The sequence below is a fragment of the Nicotiana tomentosiformis genome, chromosome 7, assembly GCF_000390325.3.
Source record: "Nicotiana tomentosiformis chromosome 7, ASM39032v3, whole genome shotgun sequence".
Classification (NCBI taxonomy): Eukaryota; Viridiplantae; Streptophyta; class Magnoliopsida; order Solanales; family Solanaceae; genus Nicotiana; species Nicotiana tomentosiformis.
The window spans coordinates 56,680,539-56,701,934 of record NC_090818.1 but is presented as its reverse complement, the minus strand read 5'-3'; the positions used below and the strand labels follow the sequence as shown (position 1 = coordinate 56,701,934).

The following is a 21,396-nucleotide window of genomic DNA, read 5'->3' as shown; positions in this document are numbered from 1 at the left end:
AGACAGGATTAAACCGAAAATTCTTAAACGAATTGAGCAAATAAAACAGCAAAGGAAAACTGCACGGCATTACCCTTCGTGCTTTTACTCTCAACCTCACCAAATAAATAGATAGAACGGCACGACATCACCCTTCGTGCATTAAACCTCTTATAACATACACGGCATCACCCTTCGTGCTTTATCACTCACAAATCATGGCACGGCATCACCCTTCGTGCATTAACACTCACATATCACGGCACGACATCACCCTTTGTGCTTTATACTCTTCCTCGCAATATAAATAATGCATGCACGACATCACCCTTCGTGCTTTATACTCCTCCTCACAAATCACAGAATCAATAACAACGGATAGATAAGAGTATCACAAAGAAACCAGTATTTTACCCATAATCTATAGTACAATGCAACTTCAACCTTGAATCAATATTCGAAAGTTACCAAATCTCAATGAAATCAGATATAAGTCACCCACCATTTCAAATAACCCGCTAAGCGTGGATAGTAGAATTTAAGGCTACAAAATAGACAAGAATAGAATTTCACTCGCAAGCTATGACTCGACAACGACGCATAGATGCTCGTCACCTCACCTATACATCGTATTTAACAACCAAACACGTAGCAAATAAACACATAATACCTATTTCCTCAAGCCAAAGTTAGACACGACACTTACCTCGCTCCGAAGGCCATTACATTCTCAATCACAGCTTTTCCTTTGGAATTCACCTCCAAACCACTCGTATCTATTAAAAAATGACTCAATAATATCAAATATTGCTAAAGAAAATAATTATATTTCATAAATTAAATTTCTCAAATTTTCCTCCAAAAAGTCAAAAAATCGACCCCGGGCCCGCTTGGTCAAAACCCGAGGTTCAGACCAAAATCCATTTACCCATTCACCCCCGAGCCCGAATATGTAATTAGTTTTGGATCGCGTGAACACTGCCGCGTTCGCAAAGAGCATCCTCCTAAGGACTTATGCGATGCAGGAGGCTTTACGCGTTCGCGAAGGCTTAGCCCGCCTTACCTTCGCGTTCGCGTAGAGCTTCCCCAGGTCTCCTACCTAGCATAGCTAGAGCTGCGCGTTCGCGTTCGACCTGTCGCGTTCGCGTAGAGCAACTCCCCCCAATGCTCCGCGTTCGCGACCATGATCTCGCGTTCGCGTAGAGTAAATCCTCCCCCAGCCCAGTTTCCCCTTCGCGATCGCGAGAGTGACTACGCGATCGTGAAGCACAGTATTGCAGACATCAGATACAGCAAAAATACCAGATTTTTCTAAGTTCAAAACATCTCGTGGCCTATCCAAAACTCACCCGAGCCCTCGGGGCTCCAAACCAAACATGCACACAAGTCTAATAACATCATACGAACTTGCTCGCGCGATCAAATAGCCAAAATAACACCTAGAACTACGAATTTAGCACCAAACCGAATAAAATTTTCAAGAACACTTAAAAGTTCATATCTTCTCAACTGGACGTCCGAATCACGTCAAATCAACTCCGTTTCTCACCAAATTGCACATACAAGTCTTAAATATCATAATGAACTTGTACCGGGACCCAGAACCAAAATACGGACCCGGTACTAACAATGCCAAACATCAATCAATTCTTAAAAATAAATAATTTTAAGACTTTTAATTTTTTTCAAAAATTCATAACTCAAGTTAGGGACCTCCGAATTCAATTCCGGGCGTACGCCCACTTCCCATAATTCGATACGGACCCACCGAGACCGTCAAAATATGGATCCGGGCCCCTTTACCAAAAATGTTGATCGAATTCAACTAAAATCAACTTTTAAAGCATAACTTCTTATTTTTATCAATTTTTAATATAAAAGCTTTCTGGGAACATGCCCGGACTGTGCACGCAAATCGAGAAGGATAAAAATGAGATTTGTAAGGCTTAAGAGCGCAGATTCGAGTTCTAAAACATAAGATGACCTTTTAGGTCATCACAATAAATGATATCAGGAAGAAATATACAAGAATTTGTAGATAGCTTCATTTCACTTCAAGATTTTGATTCTTCTAGTTAAGCTGGATAAATCGGCAAAAAAATAAGAAACTTGTTACAGTTGTCTCAATTCATTCAATGTTCGAATTTTTTCATCTTGTCATATTTCTCTTTTTGAGAAACAAGAAAATGAAGTTATCTTGAGTTCTTCAAATCTTCACAGTGAAGGAATGCTTCAAATCTCCTATATGAAGAACGTGTTGACCTAATGCAACTTTCTTGTTTCCAAGCTCATCATGTCCACTCAAATGCTTGCAAACATCTACATTGAACTTAACAACCCCTTCTTCTTGTGGTGTCAAATGAACTTTCTCAAACCCCAACAAATGCTTCTGAGGTGCATTATGGACTGAGGGAGGTGAATTGAATAAGAAAATTGTATGGCTTCCACTAATCTTTCCCATATTTTTAACTCTAAGATGAACATTAAATCCCAAATTGCTGCAACTTTGCTCAACAGTATCAATAGACTTGCACTTTGTTGAACGACAAGTATGTTTTTCCTCGAGAGGGATGGATACAAATGTTGGCGCTTGATCTAGGCGGTGTTTGAACTGAGAGTAGCTTAATCCATGACCAAATGTAAAAACAGTTGGACCGGTATAGAACCTATAAGTCCTGCCAGGGTAGTTTGTGGCAGGATCTGGCCTCATGTTCATAATAGTCATTGGAACCGCGTCTGCATATGATTGTGGATACCATGTCATTGGTAGCCTTCCACCTACAAGATTCAATAATTTAAGCTATTTAGTCATTGGAATTAATGAATCGAATATAGAGAAAATCAAGATCTTAATTTGATGTAACTTTCTTGAAAATGGAAATGAGAGACAGACTTGGATTGTAATATCCAAATATGACATCTGCTAAGGCAGCACCACCGGCTTCTCCAGGGAAACCAACCCAAAGAATGCTAGTTATCTTAGGATTATCGACTGCAAATTGTACGTCCATGCCACCTCCAGACATGATAACTAGAATTACAGGACCCTTGGCAACTTTAGCAACCTCTGCTATTAGAACTGATTGTTGTCCAGGAAGCGTTATATTAACTCTGTCAAGGCTTTCTCTTTCGATAGATTGATCAGATCCCATTACCATGACCACAGCATCAGCTGTGGATGCTATTTTCTTAGCATCATCAAGTTGGGCAGTGTTGCAAGACACATCAGAACATCCAGGCTTGTAAATTGTGGCAACTGAGGCTGTTAGGCCTTGCAAGGGAGTAGTGTACTTGCATGGGGTTCCTGCAAAAGTTAGAAATGATTGAGAAAAAACAAAACTTAGTAAGAGTTTAAGTTCTGGGCACTGACAGTGTAAAGAATATTTATACCATCAAGTTAAATTGACCTATAATAACATGTCTGATATGTCAATGTACCTTCATAATTGCCAATCATGGTTTTGGTTACATTCGCATTAGGACCAATGACTGCTAAGGATTTTATGGCGGTGGGAGTTAAAGGTAGCGATCCTGCAGTGTTTTTCAGCAAGACAATCCCTTGCCTTGCAGCTTCACGAGCAAGCTCTTGGTTTTCCGGTGTGCAGACATCTTTGGGGCCAAGGTTTCCATAAATGTGGTTTCTTGGATTACCATCAAAGAATCCAAGTCTCATTAGTGTTGCAAAGTTGTTTGAGATAGCTCTGTCAATAACTGATTCATTCACAAGTTTTTGGTTAAAAGCACCTTGAGTATATTTACTCAGCCAAGATCCACAATTCAGGTCCACCCCTGTCACATTCAAGATACATACCAGATTCTTGACTTAGTAATACAAAGATCGAACCTTAGTAGAGGTCAATGGTACGATAATACTCCCTCCGTCCCATTTTATGTCATGATGTTATACTGGACACAGAATTGTGATAGAGGGAATATATATATATATATATATATATATATATATATATATATATATATAAAATTGAAATGCATTATTCACTAAACATAAAGAGTTAGAAAATAGTTTACCTGAATTTAGACCCAAAGCTGCAGTCTCCTCTGGTGTTTTGGTGTAGTGTTGAGAATTAAATATCTCATTCAATGAATCACAATCCGTAACTATATATCTGTTTTAAGCATACTTGTATAAGTACTATAGATGCTTCTAACTCTTTTGAAAAGAAAAAAAATGAAGAAAGCATAATATTATACCCATTTAAATTCCATTCTCCTCTGATAATCCCAGCAAGAAGGTCTGGATCACCACATGTTGGCTTGCCATTAACTTGGTTATATGAACACATCACACTCGCGACATTTCCTTCAAGAACACAACTCTTGAATGGGGGTTGAAATGTATCATCCATATCTTGTTGAGTTACCTACTCACAAAGGAAGCAAAGCATTTCACTTATGTACACTACAGTATAAAGAATGTTTACATTATTAGCATAATTTAATCTGTTGTAGAACTCATACTACTAAACTTGACCAAAAGATATGGCTAAATGACTAGATGTTTTAAGTGAAATAGCACAAGGAGAGAACTAACCACAGCATTGAAATTGTATCTTTGGATTCCTTTCCAATTATCAACATCATAAGCTGTGTAATGCTTACAACAAGCAGCAACCTTGAGCTTATCTTTGCTACCATCATCTGTTTGCTGCAAGCCTCTAACATAGGCTGCACCATACTTGCTGGTGAGTGTTGGATCTTCTCCTGGTGTTTCTTGGCCTCTTCCCCATCTCGGATCGCGGAAAATATTAATATTGGGAGACCAATATGTCAATCCTGCTAAACCAACATTATACATTGCCCTAGCCTCGGTAGATACCACCTGCAACCAGAGACAGATCCAATATTTAAACTTAATACGTTCAAAATTCTGAATTCGTAAAAAATATTGGTTCAAGACTAAATTTTTGTGCTAGGTCTAAGAGTTTCTCACACACATACATCTATGGTCTACGTAGAAAATGATGGATTCAATTGAATTCACTCCTAACTCTCAAGGTCCATTTCTACTCAAGAATTAATTTGTTTGATATGTGATTCGCAATTGCTTTCTATGAGATTTAAGTAATAAGTACATGAAAATTAAACTAAAGCCTCATATTTGCTATCAAGAGTTTGATTTCACATAGACAAAAGGAAGATTCTACTGTACAAATTTTGAAAAATTAAATGGAGTAGCTTTTCTACTCATTTCCCTGTCATTACCATTTGGTGAATGGGCTATTCAGGCATAACTGTTTAATAAATAACCGAACTGTTTGTTTCATCCATTTGACACCGACGGTCATTCTGAAAAATGTAACATCTTAACCAAAATTCAGAAGCTAATGTAATTTACCCTGACGAAGCAAACCACATTACAAGCTGGAATCATTCTTATATACTCTCTCCGTTTCAAATTAAATGGCACACTTTCTTTATTAGTCTGTTCCAAAAAGAATGACATATTTCTATATTTAGAAACAATTTAACTTTGAACTTTTCATTTTATCCACTTTACCCTTAATGAGAAACTTTTATAGCCACACAAATATTATGACCACATATTTCAAAAGTCTTCTTTTCTTTCTTAAACTTTGTGCCAAGTCAAATTAACCCATTTAAATTGAAGCGGGGAGAATATACATTTGCATAAAGTTTAACTTTTATATAATACCATTATATAAGAAAATCTATACTACCACATCACCTAAAAAATAAAACAGGTAAATAAAAGTAGACTAATAATCTAGAATATAAGACATATTTTACAACATGTTAAGATAAACTTGCCATTTCATTATTTCTGTTTAATTAATAAAGAAAGTACTAGCTCTGATGATTAAGATTCCTTTAGCCAAAAATGTTTACCTTAGTTCCAAAGTAAAATAATAATACATAGCTTTTGGCCCTTCTTATCAATTAACACGGAGTCTAATGTTTTTTGTGGCAATCAACTTAGCGTCGATAAGACGAAACCTAAGCATGCATTAGCCATAAAACTGGACAAAAGTCTCTTTAATAGAAAAAAAAGGGGGGTGGTTTTGAAAATAATGGTGCGTCGGCAACGTACGTCAAGAATTAAACTTCACTATCTAAGGAATTCTAATATATGCTTCATCCATTTCAATTTATGTGAACCCATTTGACTGGGCACGGAGTTTAAGAAAAAGGAGAAGACTTTTTAACTTGTGGTGTAGAATGAAGCACATATATTTTGTGTGGCTATAAATCATTGCATAAAGGTAAATTATTTCCAAATAAGGAAATAAGTCATTCTTTTTTACACGAACTAAAAAGAAAATATGTTCGAACAATGAGATTATAACATTAAACGACAAAACAATAAAAAGCTGAAGAAATGGAATCGAATGAATCTAAGATTACCTTTCCAATGGTTTCAAACAAGGTGACATTGAAAGAAGCAGCAGTTAGAATGACTTGAGGGAAACTAGTAGCAGCAGGAATCAAACCAGAGAAATGTACTCCTGGACCAGTATATGAAACTCCATGTAATGCCTCAGACCACCACTCGTAGCGCGGAATCCCGAGCCTACTCACTCCACCTGCACCACTCACCAAGAATCCAATCTTTTCAGACAATGTCAATCTCTGCACCAGATCATTCACTCTTGTTTCCACGGTCAAAGACGCGTCGCAGAATGTCAAATTCGCTAACCCAGGATTACTCGTGATATCACAAGCGAAAACGGGCGAATTCTGAGCCAAAACCGGCTTGAATTCTAACAGAGAATGACTAAACATGAAGCCAATAATGTAGAGGAAAACAGAGTAGTGGCTACTTTTGCCATTATATGAAAAGGCCATTCCTCGGTTCTTCATGACTTCTCTATAAAAACAAACTAAGAGAATACACACACTAGAAGGAATATATGAAATGAGAGGCAAATTTTAGTGTTAGAGGAGGGTGGTATTTTATAGAGAGGAAATTTGCATTAGGATGGTAGTAATTAAAAACAAATATTGTTTTGTAGTAACCCGTGATGGATAAATGCAAAGAAAAATCATTAATTGTGACTTGTTTTATTACCATACAAGTACAAGAATCTGCCCACTTGAACACTTTCTCTCCTCCAATAAAATTCTTCAAGATGAGAAAAAGGGTGAAAATATAATGGGGTCCGTGAAAGATTTCTACTTTTAGTGGCCTTTTTCTTGTTTTCGAATTTCTATAACAACTTTTTGTTTGTTTGGAAGTTCCTTGCAGAGTCTGTAGTCAGTGACTTTTTTAGTGCGTAAAACCATAAAACCGTAAAGAATTTGCATGGATTGATTAGCAAGTTGATGTGTATGTGCATTATATAACAGTAATATTGAGCCAAGAGAGAGAGGAGGTCAATGCGGTTTTGCATTATTTGAATCTGTAAGTCTCGTGAAAGATAAGAGGGCGGCTCCTTTTTCGGCTCTGTAGTGGATAATAGCCAAGCCATGGAGAATAAAATGATTGCTTTACACAAGGTCAAAGTGTACTGAGAGCGAGATGCGTAAATGGAGAAAGTAAAAAATAAAAAACTTCCATCTCTTTTAGACTATCAGCATAAATAATATGGTATTAGTTGTTATTTACCATTTACCCGTTACTAGACAATAATATTAAATAAGAGTTATTTGATATATTTTTTTATGTGCAAAGCTTGGTTTATGATCTAATTAATTTCTATTTATATGTGATTTAGTTGCTGGATAAGGTTTGATGAGAGGTTTTAGATTGAAGAAAAAAAATTAGTCGTCACTTTGTGAGTTTCATTTCCCTTTGTAGTCCGCAATTGAAGCGAAGAGTTAAAACTCAATCAATAGCGTAACATCCTTGATGTGAAAAAAGAATGTAACCAAATATCGAATGGGCGGTGGGCCCCCACAGTATCCTGCTGTACTCCATATGTAATCTTTTAGGAGACTGAAACATCTTATGGGCAAATGTATTTCATCCTAGATTTTTTAGCTTTACCACCCTTTTTTTGTTTGTAGCTTCTTTGAATTACAATTTTAGAGGAGACTCAAGAATATGTATGCAAATGTGTACCTAAGATTTTTAAGATTCATCACTCTGGTGTATTTTCTTAGATATAGTATTTGTAATATAATGCTGGTCGTTAATCAGGTTCCTTGAATATACTTTGGTGCTCATTTTGATCGATGCTAACATTTTATTGAAACCAATATTATGGTTTGAGTCAAATAGCTGATTTTTTTCGAGATTTAATTGTTGCAAAAATATGAGCAAGTTCTCGACATAAGCTATCACACCTTATTGTCACAACTCGCATTTTAGGGTTGTGATTTCGGTCAGAACCAGTGAGAAAAGATCCTTCTAATTTTCTGACGTAGAACTGTCTATTCAGGAAACTTGGGCATTTTAATTTTAAGCATATATGTGATGACTCAAAAATGTCATCTTTAAATTTAATAAGTAATTCTGTGTTCTAAGACCTCGAAAAGCACCATTTATCATTCCTCGACTTGCGTGCGCAGTTCATACATTTTTTCAGAAAGTTTTTATGTGAAAAATGGATTAAAATGGAAAATAGAACTTTAAAACTCTACTAAGTTGACTTTGGTCAACATTTTGAGCAAACAGACATGGATCAGTATTTTAAAAATTCCAATAGGTCCGTATTATAATTTGGGACTTGGGCGTATGCCCGGAATTGAATTTCGAGGTCCCTAACCCGAGTTATGGAATTTTGATGAAAAATTAAAAGCTTGAAAGCTTAATGATTTCTAAAAAATTACTGATGTTGGATTTATTGACCTCGGGTCCATATTTTGGTTCTGGAGCCCGGTATAGGTCCACTATAATATTTATGACTTGTCTGCCAAATTTGGTGAGAATCGGAGTTGATTTGACGTGATTCGGATGCCCGGTTGTAAAAATATAAGTTTTAAAGTTTTCTTGAAAATTTCCTTTGATTTGGTGTCCGATTCGTAGTTCTATGTATTATTTTGGCGATTCGATCGCGCGAGCAAGTTTGTATGATGTTTTAGAACTTGTGTGCATGTTTGGTTTGAAGCCCCGAGGGCTCGGGTGAGTTTCGGATAGGCTACGGGATGATTTCGGACTTAGTAAATCTAGTTTTCTGCAGACTTCAGGCTTCTGGTATGTTCTTCTTCGTGTTCGCGAATGCACTCTCGCGAACGCGAAGAGCAAATTGGGCTGGCACGTTTTGTGCTTCGCATTTGCGACATAGTGACCGCGTTCGCGAAGGCTTGAGGTTCAAAGCTTCGCCTTCACGATAGAAGCCTCGCGCTCGCGAAGGGAAAGAGACTGGCCAGGAAAAATTAGCCTTCACGTTCGTGAAGGCCAAGTCAGGCATGCATCGCGTTCGCGAGGTAGCCCTCGCGTTCGCGAAGAGTAAAATTTGACAGCACATAATTGTGCTTCGCGAACGCGAGGCACTGACCGCATTCGCGAAGGGTAAAAATCCCAGAAACAGAACTTAAGTTCTGGAATGGGGTTTCGACCCATTTTCTATTCTTTCCCATTTTTGAGCTCGGCTAAGGTGATTTTTGGGCGATTTTCACGAAAAAACATTGGGGTAAGTGTTACTTATCCTATATTGATTATATTTCATGATTTCATACTCATTTATATCATGAATCCGTGAATTTATGGAAGAAAAATCAGATATCGGAATTGGACAAATTTGGTATGGTTGAACTCGTATCGGAACGGGTGTTCGGATTTCGTGAGTTTTCCGGAATTTGAAACGTGGGTCCCACTGCCGAATATTTTAATGAATTTCAGATTTTTATCCGAAAAATTTATAAATTCATATGGAATTAATTCCTATGATTAGTATTGAATATATTGAATTGTGTGTGAATAGATTTGAAGCTTTTGGAGGCAAATTTAAAAGGAAAAGCTGTGGTTGAATAATTGATTGGAATTTGCAATGCGAGATAAGTGTCGGGGTTAACCTTGACTTGAGAGAATAGAACCCTTAAATTGTTTGTTATGTGAATTGCATGTAAATGATGTATAGGCGAGGTGACGAGTGTCTATACGTCGTCAAATTAATTATTTGCCTGCTTACTTGAAAAATCATAAATTATTTTTAATCATAAATTAATTATTATAATAATTATTTTTCTCTTATTCTTTGCAAATATAAATTCTTGAATTCCTGCATTAATTGTTACATGCTATTTGAATTATGTGCCTTAATTGTTATTTGGCATTTAGCATAATAAATATTAAACTGCCTATTTGCTCCCTGATTTCCATAATAATTTGCTATTTATCATTGTTTGCTTCATAATTAAACCATAATTATTGTATGCTTGTTGTCTTGTAATTTTACATTAATTGTTACATTAATTGGAAAAATTTCTTCTATAAGAATTGATAAATGAAAATGTTGGAGGAGCGGGTTGCACGCCGCAACATGATTGATTATAATGAATAGATTGGAGGATCGGGTTGCACGCCTCAACAGACTTGTAAAAAGTCTATATTGGAGAATCGGGTTGCACGCCGCAACAGACTTATTAAAAGTCTATATTGGAGTATCGGGTTGCACGGCACAACAGACTTATTAAAAGTCAATATTGGAGGATTGGATTGCACGCCGCAATAGACTTATTAAAAGTCAATATTGGAGGCTCGGGTTGCACGCCGTAACAGACATATTAAAAGTCAATATTGGAGGATCGGGTTGCACGCCACAACAGACTTATTAAAAGTCAATATTGGAGGATCGGGTTGCACGCCGCAACAGACTTGTTAAAAAGTTAATATTGGATGATCGGGTTGCACGCCGCAATAGACTTGATTAAAATGAATATGTTGGAGGAGCGGGTTGCACGCCGCAACATAACTGAATGTGGATATATTGTGAGAGCGAATTTCACGCTGCAACAGAAATAATGGAAATGATAATTGGTTATGACTGCTGAGTTGCCTTCAATTATTATAAATGAATTACTTGATTTATTCCTATTATTGTTGTTGTTACTAATATTGCGTACAGGTTAATGTAAGTGAACCGCCTTAGCCTCGTCACTACTTCGTCGAGGTTAGGCTCAGCACTTACCAGTACATGGGGTCGGTTGTACTGATACTACACTCTGCACTTCTTGTGCAGATTTTGGAGTTGGTCCCAGCGGCGTACCATAGACTTGCTCGGATTTCAGCTTTCAGAGGAGACTTGAAGTATTACTGCATGGCGTTCGCAGTTCTGAAGTCCCTGTCTATTGTACTTTAGCTGTGTGTTTATTTCCAGACAGCTTTATTTTATTCAGACCTTTATTTATATTTATTCTAGAAGCTCGTGCACTTGTGACACCAATTCTGGGATGGTATTTAGACACCGTTATTATTATGAATTATTTCAAAATTGCTTCCGCATTTGCTTCCTTGTTATTAATAAATTTAAAAATTGTTTTTAAAATGGATAATGTTATTCTAACATTGGCTTGCCTAGCAAGTAAAATGTTAGGCGCCATCACGGTCCGGAGGTGGGAATTTCGGGTCGTGACAATATATAAGGGGGGTATAGGTGTTGAAGCTCAACCTGCCTCCCCGGTGCATGGTGCCACCAAGCCGTGACTGAATAAGCGACCTTGAGGGGGAACCTCAAGGGCCTGCCTGGACGACTAAAAGGAGTGTCATAGGTATCTATACGAGTTAGGGAACTCTACGGACGGCGCGATGCCTTCGGGCTAGCGTTGGGCACCAAACAGGCGCTGGAGGCTCGACCTGTGGGACGGGTATGCCCCGCGGGCTGCCGAAATGTTGGACAAAGACCTCTGTGCCGATTGGATACTTGATGCACCTACCTTAGGGGCATCATGTGTCAACTTGTAAGATTAGCTTGGGTTCAGCTATGCGAGCAAGGATTCGTTGGCTTAAACGTGCGGTTGTGGGGCGACACTGCACTATACAGGATGGAAGTGTGTCGCGGGGCTATGTATGGGCATACCACGAAAGACGCACATGACAATGGCCAAGGACTAAAGGTTGCCTTACTCGGGAGAAGCACAAGCAGGGTCCGGATGCACGAGGCAAGTGTCAAGCTTGAGGATTGGACTGTGCACGCGAGGGCGATGCTCAGTGTCAGGCGAGGGATAAGACATTTCCTTAGCCAACCCCAGGGCGCGCATGGATTATGATCCTAAGACGAGAAGCGCCACAACTAGTCTAGGCCAAAAGCCTAGACATCATGCGGGCGGCATAATTGAAGCTGACCTTCCAAGCAAGCTTCACCACAGGCATTGGATCATGCTTGGAAAACCTGGAAAAAGGAAACGCTGGCCTGCAGCGAGGGGAACTGCAAGCGCCGCACGAGCTATTCGGTGCCGCTGACGAGCGTAAGAAAGTCGAACTGTGACATTATTCTATATTATGTAGTTAATACTATTGATTTTAATGGTTATACATAGGTTTTACGAATGTGAAGGTTGTTGTAACCTTATCTAGACATGAAATATGTCGTTGGCCCGTGCATTGCACGGGCTCCCGTTTCTTGTAGTACATGTATAGGTGTAAAAATGGCGTGGGATAGCCACATTTTAACATGGTATTTAGTTTTTATACAGTATTTTTAATGTTGAGCAAAAGTAGCCACTACTCTATTAAAATTAATACGAAAAGACTTTTTTACCCTTTCTTCATGAGTGCTGTGTATATATTAAGGACATGGTGTCCTTAACATTTACACTGCACACATGAAGTTAAGGACGTCATGTCCTTAATATTTACACTGCACATATGAAGTTAAGGACATGATGTCCTAAAGTTTAACAATGGAAAGTGTAAATATAGGACACTTTGTCCTTAATATTTACACAATACTCATAAAGTTAAGGACACTATGTCCTTAATATTTACACTGCATACATGAAGTTAAGGACACTATGTCCTTAATATTTACACTGCATACATGAAGTTAAGGACACCATGTCCTTAACATTTACACTACACATATAAAGTTAAGGACATGAGGTCCTAAAGTTTAATAACTGAAGGTGCAAATACAAGTTAAGGAGATTATGTCCTTAACATTTACACCATACACATGAAGTTAAGGACGTCATGTCCTTAATATTTACACTGCACATATGAAGTTAAGGACATGATGTCCTAAAGTTTAACAATTGAAGGTGCAAATACGAGACACTTTGTCCTTAATATTTACACAACATTCATGAAGTTAAGGATATCATGTCCTTAATATTTACACAGCACCCATGTCTACCACAGGGGTATTTTCGTATGAGCGGATAAAAAATTATTAAGTACTAACTAAAGAGTAAATACATTTTAAACAGTGACTAAAGAGTAAAGACATCTATAATTAGTGACTAACTGTTCACTTCCCCCTATATAGGTTGATGACACTGTTAGTGCTATTAGGAAAGGCCCGAGAATTTGATTAGGTTGTGAGCAAATGGTCATTTTCTTCATAAAGGAGTTTTTTCACTTCAGTGGCACTAAATATCCTATACGCGCCAGAATTGCAGTTGTTCATCAATTGAATGACTTTCGTCTAAACTCTCATTAATAGGCTGGTGTAGGGGATACGTTTCTCCAAGTGGTGTCACAAGACATTGATTCGTCAAAAAATTATATTAGATATGTATATATAGATAATAATAACAACAACAACGACCTAGTAAAATCCCACTAGTGGGGTATGGGGAGGGTAGTGTGTACGCAGACCTTACCCCTATCCCGAGTGAGTAGAAAGGCTGTTTTCGAAAGACCCTCGGCTCAAGAAGACGAAAAGAGACAATATCAGTATCACCAATAGAAATCATAGAAAAAATAACATCATGGAAATGAGAAAGTAGATGCAAAGCAAACGCGATAGACAGTACATAGACCCAGCACTATAGTAAACAAAGGAGTAGTAAGACATAACATTCCCAATAGCTGACATCGACAAAAACTCTACAAGACTAGCCTCACAAAGGTACAAAGTAAGGGAGACTCAACTACCTCCTAACCTACAACCTTAATACTCGACCTCCACAACTTTCTATCAAGATCCATGTCCTCGGAAATCTAAAGTCTCGCCATGTCCTGCCTGATCACCTCTCCCCAATACTTCTTAGGTCGTCCTCTACCTCATTTTGTTCCCTCCAAAGTCAGGCGTTCACACCTCCTTACCGGAGCATCTGAGTTTCTCCTTTGTACGTGTCCGAACCATCTAAGCCTCGCTTCCCGCATCTTGTCATCAATGGGAGCCACGTCCACCTTCTCCCGAATATCTTCATTACTAATCTTATCTATCCTAGTGTGACCGCACATCCACCTCAACATCCTCATCTCTGCTACTTTCATCTTCTAGATATGTGAGTTCTTAACAGGCCAACACTCAACCCTATACATCATGGACGGTCTAACCACCGCTTTGTAAAACTTACCTTAGAGTATCAGTGGCACTCTCTTATCACACAAGACTCCAGATGCTAACCTCCACTTCATCCACCCCACCCCAATATGGTGTGTGACATCCTCGTCAATCTCCCCTCCCCTATGGATAACCGACCCAAGGTACTTGAAATTGCCACTACTTTGTATGACCTGTGATTCAAGCCTCACTTCCACGCCCACTTCCCTCGGTTCATTGTTGAACTTACACTCTAGGTATTCCGTCTTCATCCTGCTCAGCTTGAAACCCTTAGACTCAAAGGCCTGTCTCCAGACCTCCAACCTCTCATTAATACTGGTTCGTGACTCATCAATCAACACTATGTCATTGGCGAATAACATACACCATGGCACCTCCCCTTGAATATGGTGTGTTCACGCGTCCATCACTAGGGAAAATAAGAACGGGCTGAGCGAAGAACCTTGGTGTAACCCCATAACAACTGGAAATTACTTAGAGTCATTTCCTACCATCCTTACCCGAGTCTTAACCCCATCATACATGTCCTTAATTGCCCAAATAAAGGCAGCCAACACGTCTTTTGCCTCTAAGCATCTCCAGAGAACTTCTCTAGGAACCTTGTCGTACGCTTTCTCTAAATCAATAAACACCATGTGCAGATCTTCCTTCCTCTACTGGTACCGTTCCACCAACCTCCTATTAAGGTACAACTTCCGTAATAGAACGACCCAGCATGAACCTGAACTGGTTGTCGGATATAGACACTGTCCTCCTCACCCTCGCTTCAACCACCCTCTCCCAAACTTTCATGGTATGACTCAGTAATTTGATACCCCTATAATTGTTACAACTCTGGATATCACCTTTTTTCTTATACAACGGAACCAACGTACTCCACCTCCACTCTTTCGGCATCCTCTTCGTCCTAAAAAAAATATTAAATAGCCCAATCAGCCACTCCAAGCCTGCTCTGCCCACACACTTCCAAAATTCAATCGAAATTTTGTCTGGCCCGGTCGCTCTGCCCCTAATCATCTTACGCATAACTCCAATGACCTCCTCAACCTCAATGCGCATGCAGTCCCCAAAGTCACGGTGACTCTCGGAATGCTCCAGTTCACCTAGCACAATATCCCAATCCCTTTTTTCATTCAGAAGTTCATGAAAGTAAGTCTGCCATCTCTTCTTAATTTGAGCATCTTTCATCAATAATCTACCATCGTCGTCCTTGATGCATCTCACTTGGTCCAAATCCCGGGCCTTCCTCTCTCTTGTCTTCACCAGTCGGAATAACTTTTTCTCTCAGCCTTTTTTCCCCAGTTCCTCGTACATACGGCCATAGGCTGCAACTTTAGCCTCTGTGACCGCCAGCTTAGCTTCCTTCCTAGCTACCTTATACCCCTCCACGCACGATCTCCTCTGCTCCTCACTTGTGCTCCCTACTAATTTTAGGTATGATGCCTTCTTTGCTTTCACTTTACCTTGGACCACTTCATTCCACCACCAGTCTCCTTTGTGCCTGCCAGAGACTCCCGTCGAGATCCCTAACACCTCTCTCGCAGCCTCCCTTATACAATCTTTTGTCATTGACCACATAATGCCCGTGTCACTGCTATTCCTCCAGGCTATCATAGCCGACAACCGCCCCTCCAACTCCTGGGCTTTATCCTTAGTCAAGGCACCCCACCTGATTCTCGGTCGTCCTCGATCAGACCTTTTCCTTCTCTTTAACATAATACCAACATCCATCACCAAGAGCCTATGCTGCGTTGTGAGTATCTCACCCGGAATAACCTTACAATCTTTTTACAACCCTCTATCACACCTCCTGAGGAGGATATAGTCAATCTGAGTCATCGCCACAACGTTTTGGAAAGTAACCAAATGTTCCTCCCTCTTCGGAAAGCTAGAGTTTGCAATCACCAATCAAAAAGCCTTAGAGAAGTCCAACAACGAAGTACTTCTTCCTTTCCTCTCCACAAAACCGAAGCCTCCATGCACCTCGCCATAGCCGCCTACGGTCGACCCAATATGACTATTGAAATCCCCTCCTATAAATAGCCTCTCAGTAGGCGGGACTTAATGCACAATCTCATCTAACCCTTCCCATAATCGTCGTTTAACCTCCTCATCCAGGCCTGCATGCGGTGCGTAGGCGCTAACGATGTTTAGGGTGCACTCTCCAACCACCAACTTAATAGTCATCAATCTATTATTCACCCGTCTAACCTCAACCACCGACTCTCTAAGTTCCTCATCCACCAAGATTCCTACTCCATTCTTTCCCTTTCGGACTCCGGAGTACCAAAGCTTATATCTGTCCGCATCCCTCACCCTAGACCCTACCCACCTAGTCTCCTGGACACACGCTATATTGACCCTCCTCTTCCGAAGGATCTTTGCCAACTCTATAGACTTACCCGTTAATGTACCTTCATTCCATAACCCAATTCTCAACCTATAGGAACCCTTGTTCCCCTTACCTCCTTTGCCTGCCTTCCCACCCCTACCCCCTGCCCTACCTCCCGCCTCACCCCCCACTCCCCTCGAGGATATGACCTCACTCGGCCATCCCAGACCACCGCCACTATACCTACGACATACTAAAGGAAATTACTAACACATACTAGGCACATACCAGAGTAGAGGAAGATATATTGTAACTACAGACACGCTAATATGGTGATTAAAGTAATACGACTAAGATGGCAGCAATTTAACTAACATAACAGAGGGAAACAGGAAAACGGGAGGTACCAACTCCCGCAATTAGAACCTGGGAATTGTCTTGGTATACACGGCGATATTGCGTCCACCTTATACGTTCACGTCCAACTCCCGCGTTGCCCCTTGCTGACTGTCGCCCGGGCTGTTCTTCACTGTTTGCACACGCACGTCCCGCTCGCCTCCAAAAGCCACCGACCCTAACCTAAAATACACACAAAATACCACGAAGCCAAACAAAGGGGGGAAGGGCTATCACCGCTACCACTGGTGAAGTCCCAACCATAGCAAAAAAGCACAAAGAAAAGGGAACGAAGAGAAAAAGGGAAACGAAGATGAAAGGACCATAGAAAAAGGGGGGTTACCTACTGGTGGAGGTGGTCGTCGGCTGCCTGTGAATGTTTGATCTGGTTTTTGACCATTGGGGATGGGGATGGAGCGTTTGGAAGAGAGAGCGTTTGGCAGAAAGTGTATGCATCATTATATATAGATAATTAGTAAAAAAAAAATATTAGTAAATTTAAAAATGACATTGCTTGTCACTATAGTAATTTATTCATTTATTCACTTTTTTAAATGTTGATATTATTTACAAGAAGTCCTGCGTACGCCACTGTACGGGTATATCATTAACTGCGATAATTTACCTTATACGTACGAATTCATTTTTCCTATTTAACAAGTTTTTTTTCTTATTCATGCTTAGTTTATTTCCCTTTTCAGGCAAAATAAAAATAAAGAGTAGTAAATTCTCATGCATTTGTCCTCATGCAAATACTCCAAAAACTTAATATTCCCCTTTTATTGTGCAAATACTCCAAACTCATAAATAGCATCAAGTTACAATATCAAGTCCAAGAATTTCTCACGTCGCTCTATACTCAGCATTTAAGACTCTCTAGAAATAGAAATATTTGACTGTTGATCAGTGTTTCTACACTTGTATAGGGTAAAATATGTTATGCTAAATGATCACATAAAGAAGTGGCACATGGAGCCGAAAACAGAAGATAGCTGAAATCGAAGGCAACTATCCAGTCTGCTACCAGAGAAAATGATACTCATAAAGATGAAATAAATGCTTGCTACCAGGTAGCATTTATTGAAAACTATTCTACAACATTAAGTACATTCCCCGTTACCAAGAATATGTCATTCATGCCCGCCGTTACACATTATTTAATGGCCCTCATAATTGACATTAAAGAAGGGCTTGATCCTAGGACCTTGTTCCCTAGGTACAACTATAAATAGTGAGATCTATTATCATTGTAAAGGACACGAGTTTTCTGGCAAACATACGCTACACTCTATTCAAAGATTAATATAATCTTATCTTCTTGCTTTTTGATTTCATTGCTGTTGTACCCGGAAGTCCTGCTCTCGGAACTATTATTTCTACTATTTCATCTCCATCTCAAGGCTAAGTATTGCATATTTATACAATTCATCTATTATTTTAGGATCAAATTAATTCACTTGTCTAGAAATTACGTATAAATTCAACTGTATCATTTTACGGGTAAACAGTTTGGCACCTGTTGTGGGGCCTAGACAGTCATGTAATTAAGTTGGTCCTTGCCTCTTTTACTAACGTGTTTCGATTATTTAGTTTTAGCAAAAGATCATAGAAAATGGCAGATAATGGTGTTAACAGCACACACAATCTTGAGGCCCAAGGAAACAACCCTCAGCACGAGGATTCAATTAGTGATACCCGCAGTTAGGGGAATGATGCCACACTGGTCCACGGAAGGCGATACCCGTGACACGTTCAGGAGGCGACTCCTGATGATGCTGAAGAGGAGTATGTCGTTGAAGCGGTAAGGGTCCTGCAGGAGCAATAAGAGGTCATTCTAGGCTATCTCACACGGAAGGATAAGGTTATGACATAACTAAAACAGGCATTATTGGGTGCTTCTAATAACGCAAACGGACGAGGTCCAGTTCCTCCTGGTGCTCCCGCAAATCAAACAACCAGAGGGTCAACAATAACACCCCGAGAGGCAAGGTCGGCTTCGATGGGGCCGGGGGGAGAGGATCCGGTCACAACAACGAGAGAGATCCCTTCAAAAGCGAACTCATACAGTTTATGAGGGAAGTGAATGCCCGCATAGACCAAATCTCGTGTGCACCATCGGTGCTAAAAGGACCGGACTCAAAGAAGTACACTCAATTGCCGTACAAATCGAGCGCAATATCAAAATTGATCCCGAAGCGGTTTAAAATGCCCAACATGCCGAAATATGATGGGACTTCAGACCCTCAGGAGCATATTACCACCTATACAATGGCGGTGAAGGGGAACGATTTAGCTCCCTACAAGATCGAATCAATTTTGCTGAAAATATTCGGAGAGACTCTCACGAGAGGAGCCTTGACGTGGTATTCGCTGTTGAGCATTCCATAGATTCCTTTGAGAATCTCACAGATTCTTGCATTAAGGCCCATGCCAGGGCCAGAAAGGTACAGGCCCGGAAGGCCGATATATTCAAAATTGCACAAGGAGAGTCCAAGTTGCTGTGGGAATTCATAACCCGGTTCCAAAAGTAAAGGATGTTGCTCCCGGCTGTTCTGGATGAATGGGCGGCTGAAGCATTCACCAAGGGTTTGAATCCGAGAAGTTTTGATGCTTCCTGGAAATTGAAGAAAAGCTTGCTCGAGTTCCAAGCGACTACTTGGGCTGATGTTCACAACCGGTACGGGTCAAAGATAACAATTGAGGATGATCAACTCGGTTTCCCAGTGTCGGTTAAAGGTCGTGAGAAGAATAAAGAGAAATCAAAAGATGATTTTGACACAGATAGACAATCTTCGAGGGGTCGGTTTTTGCCCTATGAACAGGCCGAAGGATGTGGCAGAGGTTTTCGATAGGCAGATAGGTTCGTTACCGATAGAAGAAATGATCGCGACCGGAACAACAGATCATTACAGGACAAGGAAATGTCAGGTTCTCGAGATCCTTCCTACCCCAGAATATCAAAATACAACTTCAATGTCAGTATAGTAGAGTTGGTATTGGCTATGAGGAACATTAAAGAAGCACGGGACGAACGACCACTGGACTGGGGACTACCGACATCTGCGTGAAGAGGTGGTGACACTACTAAAAAATGGCCATCTCAGGGAATTCTTAAGTGACCTGGCCAAAAAGAATTACGGTCGCAATCGTGATAACACGAAGCCCTCAAAAGCATGAGAAGATCCCCCACGCCAGACGATCAACATAATTTTCAGGGGGAAGGGGGAAGAGATTAATGGGTTTACCCACATCAAGAGGCTCTGGGAAGTCACTGAAGACGACATCACCTTCAAGAAGGAAGATGCAGAGGGATTATTGCTACCGCACAACGATGCATTGGTAATTTCTTTAAATGTATTAGATTTTAAAATCAAACGTGTTCTGGTGGATCCAGGGAGTTTGGCTAATATTATACAATAGAGGGTATTGGAACAAGCCAAACTTATCGGAAGCATCATTCCGGTCACAAAGTTCCTCGCTGGGTTTAACCTCGCAAGCGTGACAACCGGAGGAGAGATCCTGCTGCCCACAAATGTCGAGGGGGTGATGAAGATGACCCTTTTCGAGGTTGTGGATGGTGATATGGGATACAACATTATCCTGGAAAAACCGTGGTTGCACGGGATGAAAGATTTACCATCGAGGTATCATCAGTTGCTGAAATTCCCAACTCCCTAGGGGATTAAACAAATAAAAGGTGATCAACCGGTAGCGAGGGAGATGAATGTGATTTCGGTCTTCAGCAGCAAAGGGAAAGAGCATGCAGCATAGCAATTACAGGAACCTTCACCTGCTCCCGAATCAAGTGAAGTCAACCAAGGGGTAGATGCGTCAGAATCTTATCAGGTGCCAAGATATTTTCAGGTACCAGAAGAGACGGACACAACGAAGTCCACATCTGAAGATCTTGAGCAAGTCGCATTGTTCGAAAAGATCTCTGAGAGGAAATTCCACTTGGGGACAGGACTGCACCCCGAGCTCAGGTCTGGGTTTATTAAATTTCTTAAATTTAATACCGATTATTTTGCGTGGTCGCATGCGGATATGATAGGTATCCCGACGGAAGTGGCTGTACACAAGCTAAGCTTGGATCCCAACATCCCTCAGGTAAGACAAAAGAAACGTCCTATTGCTAAGGCCAGAAATAAATTTGTCAAAGAAGAGGTAACTCGCTTACTTGATATCGGTTAGATATGAGAGGTAAAGTATCCGGACTGGCTATCTAACGTGGTAGTAGTTCCTAAGAAGAACAATAAATTTCGCATGTGCGTAGACTATAAGGACTTAAATACGGCGTGAGTAAAGGACTCGTTCCCA

General features: G+C 40.2%; 2 protein-coding genes across 2 annotated transcripts; both read right to left on the bottom strand.

Moving 5' to 3' along the window:
• Window positions 1-2,002: 2,002 nt before the first annotated feature.
• LOC104119105 (beta-xylosidase/alpha-L-arabinofuranosidase 2-like) lies at window positions 2,003-6,908 on the bottom strand. Its single transcript, XM_009630519.4, has 7 exons — window positions 6,364-6,908; window positions 4,532-4,819; window positions 4,192-4,361; window positions 4,009-4,106; window positions 3,418-3,768; window positions 2,873-3,283; window positions 2,003-2,757 (listed from the first exon to the last, which is right to left on the bottom strand). The coding sequence occupies exons 1-7, from the start codon at window positions 6,817-6,819 to the stop codon at window positions 2,186-2,188; spliced, it is 2,346 nt and encodes a 781-aa protein (XP_009628814.1). The 5' UTR covers window positions 6,820-6,908; the 3' UTR covers window positions 2,003-2,185.
• Window positions 6,909-15,635: 8,727 nt separating this feature from the next.
• On the bottom strand, window positions 15,636-16,082 carry LOC138895635 (uncharacterized). The gene has a single exon (XM_070180345.1). The coding sequence runs from the start codon at window positions 16,080-16,082 to the stop codon at window positions 15,636-15,638; it is 447 nt and encodes a 148-aa protein (XP_070036446.1).
• Between the last annotated feature and the right edge of the window lie 5,314 nt (window positions 16,083-21,396).